The 13794-nt window shown below is 35.0% G+C and overlaps 2 protein-coding genes across 2 annotated transcripts; both read right to left on the reverse strand.

The window, feature by feature from the left end:
* On the reverse strand, positions 1–6325 carry LOC106343859. Its single transcript, XM_013783193.1, has 14 exons — positions 6121–6325; positions 5645–5752; positions 5419–5550; positions 4285–4791; positions 4024–4138; positions 3600–3902; positions 2795–3469; positions 1864–2723; positions 1682–1767; positions 1375–1593; positions 1142–1267; positions 624–968; positions 382–497; positions 1–309 (listed from the first exon to the last, which is right to left on the reverse strand). Exons 1-14 carry the CDS (start codon positions 6232–6234, stop codon positions 191–193), a joined length of 3825 nt encoding a protein of 1274 aa, XP_013638647.1. The 5' UTR covers positions 6235–6325; the 3' UTR covers positions 1–190.
* A 144-nt stretch (positions 6326–6469) lies between these two features.
* LOC106293771 (NADP-dependent alkenal double bond reductase P1) lies at positions 6470–8986 on the reverse strand. Its single transcript, XM_013729420.1, has 5 exons — positions 8612–8986; positions 7919–8099; positions 7235–7401; positions 7017–7099; positions 6470–6930 (listed from the first exon to the last, which is right to left on the reverse strand). The coding sequence occupies exons 1-5, from the start codon at positions 8855–8857 to the stop codon at positions 6552–6554; spliced, it is 1056 nt and encodes a 351-aa protein (XP_013584874.1). The 5' UTR covers positions 8858–8986; the 3' UTR covers positions 6470–6551.
* Positions 8987–13794: the final 4808 nt, after the last annotated feature.

The raw sequence follows: 13794 nt of genomic DNA on the forward strand, positions 1-13794 counted from the left end.
AGATCTTATCCTAGTTAACACATTAATTGTACTGTTTTATAATGTCAGTTTCCCAGATTTTCATATAAATTTCCGAATATATATACATAAGCGTTTAATCATTTATCCTCTTGATTTTTTTTTAAAAAACTAGATAACAAATCCCCCGCTTGTATAGTGGCCAATCGAAGCCAAAACCTCTTTCCAAGTCCTACACTCCTTGACTTTGAGTTTCCTTGGTGGGATGGCAATAAACCAGAAGCTGGCCATCCTCACTTGCTACACATATATTCCCCCAATCATCTGAGCTTATGCATGAAACCCCTTGACCTGATAGCAAAAAAAAAAAGCTTTTGAGAAACGGTTTCGTTATTTTCATGTCTGCTTTAAATCAATGTTTACCTTTGAAATCATGGAGGGAGCCGAGTTTTAAGCCTGTCGACATGTCCCACATATACACAACTCCGTCGACTGTGCCTGTTACTCCATGACCAGATACTGTGCCCGCTACATCAGCCCTGTGAACCGCAGATCCATTAGCCCCAATGGGCAAATAGATTTCGAAATGGTAACATATTCATGCTTCTCAAATGGATTTCCAAAGAAAACATGCAGGCAGTGAAAGTGGTGTGATGTGATGATACCTCGGATCCATTGGACTACCCAGTATGACTTGATTTCTCACAAGCAGAGCCAGTCTCCAACATCTTCCTGGTCTTTCTACAGTGTCACATTTAACGTCTGGGTCAGGATCGGTAGAGACTAAAAGCCAGATGGCAGTGTCTTTGACTTCAGCTGGAACCAATGTTTTGTTGTTGATCCCTTTTGAGAACCACAGTTTTGTTGCAGCTAAAATCATGTCGATATGATCCTCCATTGTAGAATGACTATGTAGAGGGTGCCACGCAAATAAGCTGGTTGGAATGAACTCAAAGATCATATTGCTGGGAGATACAAATCTTGATACTAGGCTTCGAGTTGAAATATCCCTAAGTTGGAAAATAAATAAAGTTAGCAGGCTGCAACCAGGAGAAAGGAATAAAAAGGAAAAGCAACATTAGCTGATGGTCATCGCTCCCTAGCAGGAATAATTTTCAGTAATTTAGCAAAGAGATGGGCAGAGAAAAAAACTTCAGAGAGAGAGAATAAGAGAGCAAATTACCATACTGTAAATTCTCCAATACCATTGTGCCCAATAATGAGATGAGGACATTTTGGGATCTTCTTCAATTCCACTATGCATGAAGGTGTGCAAGGATTTGCAATAACGAATTCTTCGGTAGGACCTCTGCAAATATAGGAGAAATGAACGTTAGCAGATCTGATGCAGCTCCTAGCAGAAGAAAGATATGACAACAATTTTAAGAGAAGAGCAGTGAAGTCTGATGAGAGCACCTCCAACTGGAGTTCATGGCCCAGACAATAAGGTTTCCACCTTTAACAACTGCAACGAGATAGTCAGGATCGCACACCACCACGCACTGCACACTGTCAACTGCTTGAAGTTTTGTCACAAGAGAAACGTAACCAGTTTTCACCTCGACAATTCTCACTGCATTCTCTTCAAAGGAGGCTGATGTACAAGTCAAACATGAGCAATCAATTTCCCTCTTCCTGCAAAAAAACGAGAGATAGCAATCCCTTAGCTAATTCGTTATTTTGTATCCATGTAACATATAAAACAGTAAAGAGGTGTCTGAACCTGCAATATGATGTTTTGATATTGCCAGTAAAAATAAGATGCTCCCCGTCTGGAGTGACGTAAAAATAAGACCTCTCGAGTGTTTTCTGAATACATGCAACCACTATCAGACACCTAGAGAGGAGGAACAAGATATGGTAGCAATCATGCAGATTAACAAAAGAAACTAGGAGAAAACTTACAGAATTTACATTTCCACCAGATTTGCCATCCTCACTGGGGAGTATGATAGGTGTGTGACCAACGACAGAGGGGAATCCTTTGGTTGGTGCTTTAGCTGATATCTTGTACATAAATAGGGTTCTAACTCTATCTTCTGTAGCAAAGCTCAACACCCATATATAGATTTCATTACCAACAGACTGAAGAGAAACTGATGAAACAGGCATGGGATGAAAGTAGCAGCCAAGCAGCTCAACAGTTTTTTCCATCTCATTGTTGATCTTTATATCTCTGTTGACCTTTAAACTCGAACTAGCTGAAATTTCCGGCACACTGGAGATGCTTTTCTCGCTGGTATGTTCCTTATACTGAGACTTGGTAGAAGGTGGTTCAGAGACTTGGATGCCCAGTGCCTCAACAATATGGCCTTGAACATTTTCAACTTTTGACGCTGGAAATGATGGTGGTGATGTACTTGCATTTCCAAAGCCTCGAGCTGGCCTTATATCTTGTGGTATCACATTCGCCTCATTGCAAAATACACTGGTGAATTGATTGTTATTCACCTTCATCAGCTCAGGACCCTGGTAATGTTCGGTTACATGACTGCTTACATCCCATTGGGGATTTGTTCTATCTGATACAGAGTTGGTAGACATGGTCCGCTGAGGCTCCAAGATACGTTGGGTTTTAATAGGAGACATCTTGCTTATTGAATCACCATCTCCAGTATTTCTGCATCTGTTTTTACTTTCTGAGGATGAGTTCTTGTTTCCTCGCAGCTGATTGGTCGAGACTCTTTTCCTGCTATACACCTTATGTGTTTCTTTTCTAGCAGAACTAACTTCAGTAGGGGTTGTGCCAACAACGAGACCATTACCTGCAGATAATTAAGCACAGATAGTCATGAAAAGCCTTGTGAGCGTGATATTGATAGATTTAGCTTACTACCTTCAGTAGAACAAGATGTACTCTTTGCTTCCTTGTTTTCAGAGTGGTGCTCTGTTTGCCCTGCACGGAGTTCCTCAGATTCTTTGGTAATTATCTTGTTAGTCGGACTGGTGCATTGTGGTACTAACATAGACTTCTTGACACATCCGCCTAGATTATTTTCTTCCAAAATAGTACTAACATCATGTGACGACGGCTTTATGATCTCAGCTGTATCTAAAGCAGGAACTGATAGACTTGCATTTTCTGTTACAAACTGTTCCTCGTCTATGGGCTTCTTGGGAAGATCTGCTGGATAGGCTTTCTTGGAAGATGAGATGATATGACCACTCCCAAAAACATCCAAGTGAGACTCATCAAAACTGTCAGGAGCAAAGGGCACATCATGTGAAGACGGCTTTATGATCTCAACTGTATCCAAAGCAGAAACCAATGGACTTGGGATTACTGTTACAACATCTTCCTCGTCTAAGGGATTTTTGGAAAGATCTGCTGGATAGGCTTCCTTGGAAGATGATGATAGGATATGCCCACTCCCAGGATCATCCAAGTGAGACTCATCAAAACTGTCAGGAGCAATGGGCACATCACTTGTAAAATCCTGAACAGAATCTAGAGCAACGACTTGCCTGTTCTCATCATCTCCAGTGCATGTTCTTATCGACAGGGAGACAACTGCAATTTTTGAAGACGAATTATGGACAATGGGAAAAGGGAATACTTCAGGAATGACAGTGTGAAAATGTATTGCAAATATCAATCGGAAACAGACTATAATTAGGCATTTTGTAGGGGTTACGTATACCAGTTCCTGACGCATCATCAAGTTGGCTCGTTTTGGAGTTGTCTGAATGATTTAATCTAGCAGACAATGTTTCTGACACATCAGTTTTTGGGGGCTTCTTGACTGAGGCCTTCTTAAGCAGTGGAATTGCTCGAGGAAGTAGAAATGAGATCATTGATTTGGCAATTTCCTGATCAGTTAAATCTTCGGTATATGGTCCAGCTGAATGCCCTTCATTAACTACTATGTCAGCAAGGGTCAATTCTTCTTTCTGCTCGCAACTTGTATTATCATCTGTTGCTAGAGCAGAACTTATGGGGTTATCTGCATGAATTGGACGAAAAGGAATCTAAGAAGATGCAGCCATAATGGTCACATTCTTAGCTACAAGAAAACGTCCTTACGTATTAAACAAGTTCACAAGAAGAATGAAAAGCTAATATACCTTGGACGAACTCCAAGGTATCGGGTGCACAAAGATTGGAACTGGTCATATCTTGGCTCCCGTTTAGAAAAGTATCATCGTTGGGTTTGTTTTCCTTTGCTTGCAATCCATGAAGCTGCAAAATCGAAGATCCTCTTGTCAATACCACTTCCCCGGAATTAAAACTTCACAAGCCTACTATGCCAAAATAATCAGAAGAGGGATTTGAGAGAAGTATACTAATTTTTTTTTATTGATAGACTATAGCCCTGATTGGATTACCTCTTCAGAAATGTTGGATAATGGCTTTGTTGTACAGCTGTCAGGAAGCTGGTTTGTTTCTTGGATAGGGACGACTACTTTCACTTCGGGAGGGTTTTCTATTGGGGGAGATGAATTTTCGTTAGTAGCATGACAAGAATGCAACTGCTCTGGTAGTGCTCCTTGAAGGCCAACGATCTCCACTTCTTCTTTTGTTGAACAGATTGACACTGTTGCTGAATTTAAAATCTCTCCACCAGAACATGAGTCTTGGAATCTTGTTTTTTTATGGCCTTCTTTAACTACTGAATTCTGGTGGCCTATTTCAGCTTTTCTACTTCTTTTCTTTCTAGCCACTGGCATGTCCAGATAACATAATAAATCTGGATTTTCACACTTGGCTGGCCTTTCATCATCGACCCGGATTTGAGAAACGCTATTTCTGGAGTTAGATTCTACCATCCCGTGGGAGTTGTTCACAAGTTCACGGAGCAATTTCTGAACCAACGGGTTTTTAAAGCCAAAAAACTGCAGCATAAGAAAAAATCACAGTCATCTTAGAAAGCAAGCAATTAATATCCCGATCATACTGGTAGGATCAGAATAACTACAAGCCAAGTCATACTACTAGTGAAAAACACTCAAGGAAGGCCTGGAGGGCAAACCATTTGAATAATTCTTAGCTAACGTAGTATGCTCGATTTTTCTGGCAGGTATATATGCCAATTAATACGGTTTTTCCTATGTATCAACTCAGATTGAGGAGTCAGAAATGCAAGGATAATATAGTATGCCTGTAATGACAAAAGACGGGTTGTTTTGGCCTCATTATCAAATTATCAGGAAGAATAAAAGGCATGATCACAGCTTATAGATCCCCACATGTTAATTGTATCTTCTTAATCCCTTTATCAGAGCGCTACTCATACTATAATGTTCCATGACCTAAAGAAAAAGCAGATTTTACTTTTTCCTGTAAAGGTCACAAACATACAAATAGTAACTGTGTTTTTCAAAAGCTTCGTCAAATGATCTCAACAACATCTAGGCATTTTTGGAAAGGCCATGACCCTTGTTTTATAGTAGACTAGACTTAGCTATAAAAGTAACAGGCGAGATGGTCTAACGTGGTAACAGAAAGAAACAGAGATGTACCTCCACGCCGTTCATCTTACAAGTAAATCGTTTCCCATGCCATACTTTTAAGTTGGAAAGGCCCGTCTTCTGGAACTTTCCGCATGCAATATCTGGTGTCTGACCAGTCCATGACTCATCCAGATGTCGAATCTGCATCAATAGAGTAATCAGACTCTACTCCATTATAAAAAAAAACGTATGCACAACCTTATGTAAGATTTTAAGGGAATCACGAGCAACACACCAGAAACAAAGGTCCTTTAGCACCTTCTTCAATCTCCATATAATATGTGCTCCCATTGTGAGCTCGAACAGCTTTATAGCCCACAGGATAAGGGAAACGATCTTTTCCCTAAATAAAAAAAGAAGCTACTTAAACAAAAAAGTCTACACAAAATCAATATGTGTTGTTCAGGAACCGATAACTGATAAGCTTGCTTCTCTACTTTGATACCAATCTACATCCTCAGCTTAAGATTCTAGCCTCTATCCTATTAAGTATCACTCGAATTCAACCTTAAATAAAAAATTTGTTCAAAATCAGAGACTAGAGTTCGATCTACTGTTGAAGCTACTCATCGGATCAAATGCACATCACCTCAATCGAAAATTCTGAAGATGGATAAAAATCGCAGGAACCGAAGTCAAAATCAGATTACAATTTTCACAGAAATTGAAATATATAAAGCAAAAGATATTGAGAGACGAAGAGGAACCAACCCTAGATGAACTCCAGTACTTCTTATCCCAGGAGCCGCTATAGAGAGCTCCGACGGAGACGATTTCGATGTCATCCGATTTTCTATCTTCAGACACAGCGCTTGGGCTCGCCATTGAAAGTATGAAACTCGAGATCGCACAACCGTAGAAGATATCGCGAGAAAGATGGAGGGATTATGATTTTTGTTGAATCGCGGGAAATTAATAATTTTCCCTCTATAACTATCAAAACTATAAGGCCGCAAGCTTATACAGCACAATGAAAACTCTTTTATTGGGCTTTTTGGCCCAATAGAAACTTTAACAGGCTATAAAGCTTGCATAACTGTATGTTTTAATTAAGCTGGTTATCAAATTGTATTAGTCCGAACAAACAAAAACAAACCGTCACAAGTCACCAAAGGAACTGAACTCTCGTGGCTAGTGGTCTCTCACTCACGAGCAACCACAAAGAGTTGTTTACCAACGTTCTTACCGTGGAAGATTCCTAACAGAGCAGAAGGTCCACTCTCGAGTCCTTCAGTTATGTCCTCGACGTACGTTATCTTCCCTTGTCTTATGTAAGGAAGCACAAAATCCAAAAACTTCGAGTATTTGTCGTAGAAATCAGAGACAGCAAAGCCTTGAACCTTTATCCTCTTGTAAAGGATCGTGGTTAGATTGTGTACACCTTCTGGATCCACTAAATTATACTGTGAGATCATTCCACAAACTGCGATACGACCATTCAACTTCATGTTTATCAGCACTGCATCCAACATTTTACCTCCCACGTTCTCGAAATATATGTCGATCCCTTCCGGAAAATACCTAGTAAGTTATTTATTTATTGTAGAATAAGCCAAAGATGTATATGATTGTCTGTCTACCTATTAACTAAATATGTATTTTCTAACCTCTTTAGGGCTATGTTAAGGTCATTCTCCTCCTTGTAATTGAAAGCGTCGTCGAATCCAAACTTTGTCTTGAGAAGATCAACCTTAGAAAAGCCCCATAGAGAAGCATTAGGGTTTATGAGCAACTCCATATCTTGATATAAATGTATTACTGTTTTATATAAGTTATGTGGTGAGTTTTTTTTTTTTTGAACTTAAGTATGGTGAGTTTCAAGTACCTTTTCTTTACTACCGGCACTTCCAACAACATAACAACCCACCAGCTTTGCAAATTGTCCAACAAGCTGGCCAACTGCACCGGATGCAGCTGATACGAAGACAGTCTCTCCTCTCTTAGGTGAACAAATTTCGTAAAATCCAGCATAAGCAGTCATACCAGGCATGCCTGTTAATTAATATCAAACTAAAGCAATTATTCCAGGGATACCTGTTAATATCAAATGAAAGCAATTACAAACATATTGGTTTTTTTTAACACATACAAACATATTGTTTGCATTTACAAATAACAACATAATTTTGCTTCAAATGTTAAAGCTGTAGTTAATTTCAAACTAAATGCACTATTAGCACTAGCTAGCGCCATAACCATTCAGGGAAGTAAACTATATAGGGAAACTCAATTAGAACATAAACAATCATCTCTTATGTTTTGAAGAAATGTTACAAAGTTTTTCAGCTATCCAACCGAAATTGTACATGATTGTTAGTAAAAATTTCACTTATTCTGACTTTTGTATATCCAGACCATAATGACCTATGTTTCCTGCCAAACACTTGTGTATAAAGAAACATATTAAGAATATCATACCAGCCATGCTTTTTCACTATGACAAAAAAAAACAAGAATCACATTACCATGATTTGTCACAATCAAATAACGAGTGAGATAAGATATATACCAAGAAGTCCAGTGTAGTAAGATAATGGAACATCTGTGTGATGGATCTTAAAATGTGAGTAAGGAAATAGAGTAATAACACTGTACTCCTCCCATCCAACTACTCCCCAGAGTAAGTCTCCTTTTTTGTAATCTGGATGTCCTGAATCTATCACTTTAGATACTCCAAGGCCAATGATTGGCTACACGCAATAAATTCAAATTAACTTTAAACGACCGAGAAAAGAAAATAAAATAAAATAAAATAACTCTCAAAGAGATTATCAATTACTAGAAACATAATTTCTTCGGGAACACCATATTTGGCTGAGAATGATTAGGGGTCATAAAATTATATATATATATGTCTATGTTGTTAAAAAAAATTATATATATGTCTAATGCTACTGAAATGGTCGAACACATCCGGTTCGAATTATACCCTCTTGTTGGATTCTTCAAGATGTTTTTTCTTCTAAACAGAAGAGCAGCAACATTATCGAACATTATATTTATAAGAGACACATATATTACACGAATATAATAATATATCTACATGAAATACAAATTTTCAAGCATCGACTGAAAACTATTATAATTTAACCAATGCATTAACAATTTAACACAAACATAATAGTACAATTATCTTATTCAAAATGTCAATGAAGATATGCAATTTTTAGAGAACGTTGAAATATGTTATCCTCGTTCGTACCTCGCCGGTATTGAACGGTGGGACGAGCGAAGAACTCAACGGCTCAGGCTTTCCCATGCTAATGCGCATGTAAGGATCGCAAGACAAGTAAAGATTCTTCACCAGAACTGATGTGGATCTCTCTGGAATCCTTAGATAGATGGTGGTTGTGGTGACTTTTAGATCGGATTCCTTCGGGAATCCACTCACATAACCTGAGAATATGATTTGCTTGTTGGTAACCGTCGCTGGCTCTGTGTTTGCCATTTCTCTTATTTACGTACTTTTGAATCACTAATTTGATTTCTTTTTGAGTGTAGGCTGTGTGCTTTCGGTAGGATTCTCAATGCTTTGGTGTGATCATATTTTGTCCCTATTCCATTTGATTTCTCTGCCGCATTGTTTGATCCATTTTTTTCGGCAAATTCTGACTACTTTTTGTTTTGTAAATAAACCTAAATAAACCTAATTCTTGAATAGCATCTGGATTTTTGGTATACGGTGATCTATTTAGGAAAAAAAATGAATTGATACGGAAAATAATCATGCAGTGATCGTATGCCAATAAACATCTTTTCGAAATTCTCGAATATAATACACAATCCGTTGCGCACATGATGGAATCCCTAGACGGAGTGACCATTAGCCATAGACGTTACAAATACAAAAATAACCATGTTTTATTGAATTATATCTAATACCATCTTAGTTAGAGCATGATTAGCCCTAAAAGGTTCTTATTATTATTTTTTGTCTGATTTAAAAAAAAAAATTAAAAACGAACCAATCGCGGACCGCCACATGTCAGTGGGGCCCATGAACAGTACAAAAATCCAAACAAAGTCGTCTCTTGCAAAAGAGGAGGAGGGGCTTGTTTTTAATAAAATTGTGAGATCCACCTCTTAAAAACCTACTTAAGAGACATGGTTAATGGTGGCCTTAGGTTTAGATGGTACATAATAAGTCTATCGATTAAAATATTTTCAAAAAATAACTGTCAACGTCTTTCTTAACGCATGACAACCAACCAAAACTCAAACTAAACTAAGTTAAAGTCTACTAAACTCTCAGATTGTGTTATCATTTAATTTAATGCTTACTTGATTTTGGACATTTTTTACAACTTTGATAAAATTCGATTGAAGTTATAATTTTTATTAGAAAACAAATAATTTAAAAGTTGTTTTTATTAGTGTTTCAAAGTAGATTTTATATGTTATTATGTTTTATTTTTCAATCTCACATCATAAAATGGGTTAAAATCTAAAAATATAAATAAAGGGTTGCAGTAGATATTCCAAATATTTTTCACAAGCACAAACGGTAAATAACTAATATATTATACATAACAAAATAAATTTTCACAATTTATTCATAAATTTACAAGTGTGCCATTGTCAACAAAAATGTATATGTTGGATGAACAAGCACTATGTTATGTGAGGGATGAACGTTATTGTGCAACTCTTTTGAAAGATTTATAAAATTGTATGTAAATATTTTCAGTAAATTCAGACATAAAAACTTTTAAAAATAAAATTAAAGTAAAAATTAGGCTGCACCCAAAGATACCATATTTATCAAATCCATATAAATACATATTAAAGTATTAATCAAGTACAAAGGGATTGAACAAAAATATTAATTTTTTTTTATAAAATCATTATAAGAATGTACCAGTACGAAAGGGATTTAAAATATAATATCGCATTTCATTTCATAATATTTTAAATATAAATTAATAAAATACATATTAACTTTTGAATATATTTAGTAAAGTTAAAATATTATAATTTTTCGAATATCACGTCATAAAACAGGTTAGAACCTAAAAATATAACTAAAGCTTTGTAATATGTATTCGAAATATTTTTCACAAGAACAAACAGTAAATATATTATACATAACAAAATAAATTATTATACATAGAAAAATAACTTTTCACCATTTATTCATAAATTTAAGATCGAAAACTAAAATAGACAGTTATAACAAAATAAATATTACAGTTTTATTTTTTTCTCATACTAAATTTCAATTGTTTTAATTAAAATACTATATAGTGTACTGCAATTTAAAAACAAATAAAATAAAGTTTATAACTTCAAAAATATATAATAATATATGAAATTAGAATTTTCATTTAAAAATTATTTCAAACAAAAAATAATCTAGTTTATATGAAATTTTGAGTTATTATCTGTGATAGAAATGTTTTAGCGGTTAAAAGTTTGTGATATGCTGATAATCTAATAATGTTTTTTTTTGTCAAACTAACTCTGTCATGTATTGATAACTTAGGGCATCTCCAATGATGTACTCACCATTGGAATCCTTAGGTATATTATATTATTATTATTATTTTCAAAATAGTTAAGGATTCTAATCAAATAAGTATACCCAATGGTGTTATTCATTAGGAATCCTTAAGAATAAAAAAATAATAAATTTGAAAGTATTTTAATTTTTTAAAAAAAAAATTAAAACATGTTAAATTGAAATATTTATTTATTAAATTGAAATATTTATTGTGATGAAACCCGATTCGATTGAAAACCCTAATCCCCAGTTCCGTAACCTAATTTGCGAAGAAAACCACATGAAACCCTATGTAAATCCAAAGAATCAGAGGAGAAAGAACATAACAACCCGTCGATTCATCAATCCTACCCGGAGAGAGCGAATCGCCAATTGCAGAGACAAAATTTTTTTTCTCCTCTCCACTACAAATGACACGAACACGGAAAACCCTTCACGCGATAGACAAAACTCAACTGCCACGTCAACAAGGAACACACACAAAAATCCTTAGGAAAAGATTGATCCTTAAGCAATATGAGTTTAATATTAATATTATATGGTTAATAGTGAAGGATTTGTAGTTTAGGATTTATTAAAAACCCCCGTTGTACATACCGGCCAATGTTGCATATTCGAATATGTATAAATGCATATATTAAAAACAGTTTATTGGAGGATTGAATATTGCTCCATGGTTGCGTCAGTGATCAGAAACAAGAGGCTAGTCTCCCAACGGATAGTCCCGCCCACAGAGAAAATCCTGTCAGACAAGAAGAAACGACCAATTGTCTTTTTATCTCTAGTACGGGTTTTTTTGAAGTAACATTATATATTTTGGCTTTTTTTGACTAAACATTATATATTTTGTTGTCACACAATAAGAAACGACCAATTTTTATCCCTAGTCTCTCTTTTTTTGCAGTAACAATTTTCTTTACAGTTTTTTTTTAAAATATAGCAGGATAACTTATTAAAAAAAATATATAGCAGGATAATACACCGAACAAAATTAGAAATAGATGAGAAGTTTGTCTGAATAGTTCCAAAAAATATTCGACATGGTTTCTTTTTTTTTTTTGAAAAAAAATATTCGACATGGTTTCATCATGAAACTACGGATAACTTTTTTTTTTGCTGACAACTACGGGTAACTTTGTATAACATTGCTGACACTCAAGTTTTATTTATATAACATATCTTTTTTATCAAAAGAACATATATTTCTTCGATTTATTATATATTGACTGTTTTTAAAGAAATATAATATTGGTATAAAAATAATATATTATATAAAAATAACTTGAGCTGTAACAGTTAAATAAAAAATAGAATCAAAGTAGTAAAATATTGATGACAAAAAAAAAGTAGTAAAACATCTAGTTGGCCTTTCATTCACTATAGATTGTACATACCCAGTTGAAATTTACTTAACGTCTCTGTAAACATATGTCAGTTAACCAGTTTATTCATATTTTTAATTATCTATCCTTTCACATAGCGACTGGCCTGATACTGCTGCAATTTTCTTTTCAAAGAATATTTGAAACTGCATTTTTTCTGAGGGAATCATAATATTCTATTAATTAGACACCAATCTATAAGGAAAAGACAAAATTTAGGGAGGGAAAGAGCCCACAACCCTTGGTTTATATATATACCATCACATCCATAAACAATTTAATCAATTATCAATATAAAATGAGAATATATATATGCAAATACTCATATATATATGGGTAAATTCCAACCATAGCACTTAGATATATTAAAAGAGAGTTTGCAAATTAGACTTTGAGCGCGAGATACATAATGACACGTGAGGGGATTAAATCGTCGTATAGCTCAACTGGCCACTGAATCAGCTTCACGTTCACCAGTCCCCTGGATTTAGTCGCCTGCACGATCTTTTTTTGTCTTCTCCCCTTGGTGGAATGAATTAAATATTGCATATAGTTGGCACGTTGTTTCATCAGTTTCAGTGAAATTTTCTTAAAGAACCAGAGATTACGAAATGATACATAAAAAAACTCTTATAGAGGGTAAGAAATAAAAGGTACGGGGAAAACACAAAACTTATGCATGAAAAAACAACCTAGTTTCTTTTTTTTTTGTCAACTACAACCTAGTTTCTTTCAAGCTCAAGCTCAATTTCTATGGTAGATTCAAATAGTATTAAAACAAGGGCCAATTCAAAATTTCAAAATAAACTAACAACGCCTGCAGAGGAATAAACAAGCATCGTAGTGGATTTGCTTATGTCGGAAAATATCTATCCCGGCCGTTGACCGCTCTGCACCTCTATCACGTTGTGCCTAAACATGATGCTTAACAAAACAGCTTGTGTTCATATTTATGGTTGACGTACTTAGGAGTTGTATTCAACTGAGAGTTTTAGGTGATTTATATTAAAATTACAAATCCGCTGTTATTCAAATATGAATTTTAAAAATTCATTTAAAATCCACTGTTATTGAACTTAACATTTCGTAGAGTACTCTAAAATCCACCGTTATTGAAAATATTTTAAGTTGTGGAATTTTAAAGTTTTCAGGTGATTTTAGGGTGTTTGAGTGAAGTTTCTTAGTTAAAAAAATTAAAACTTAAATCCCATGGTTTTAGATTATATTATAGAATGGTTTAACAAAATCACCTAAATCTCTACAACTTATTGAAATGATGTTGGGTTTCCCTCATTAGCCCAATATTAATCAAAGCCCAAAGAGGAAGAAAAATCTAGAGAAAGAAGAAGAGTATAGATTAAGAAGTGTGTAGATTAAGAAGTGTGTAGAATATGTTTAGAATAAAATCAAAAAAAAAAATCTAGAAGTAACTTGTACTTACCCCTCACTAGTATAAATATGGGTGTTTAGTTCACTTGTATGATCATCCAAGAATCAAGAAAA

The sequence above is a fragment of the Brassica oleracea genome, chromosome C5 (genome assembly GCF_000695525.1).
Source record: "Brassica oleracea var. oleracea cultivar TO1000 chromosome C5, BOL, whole genome shotgun sequence".
Lineage (NCBI taxonomy): Eukaryota > Viridiplantae > Streptophyta > Magnoliopsida > Brassicales > Brassicaceae > Brassica > Brassica oleracea.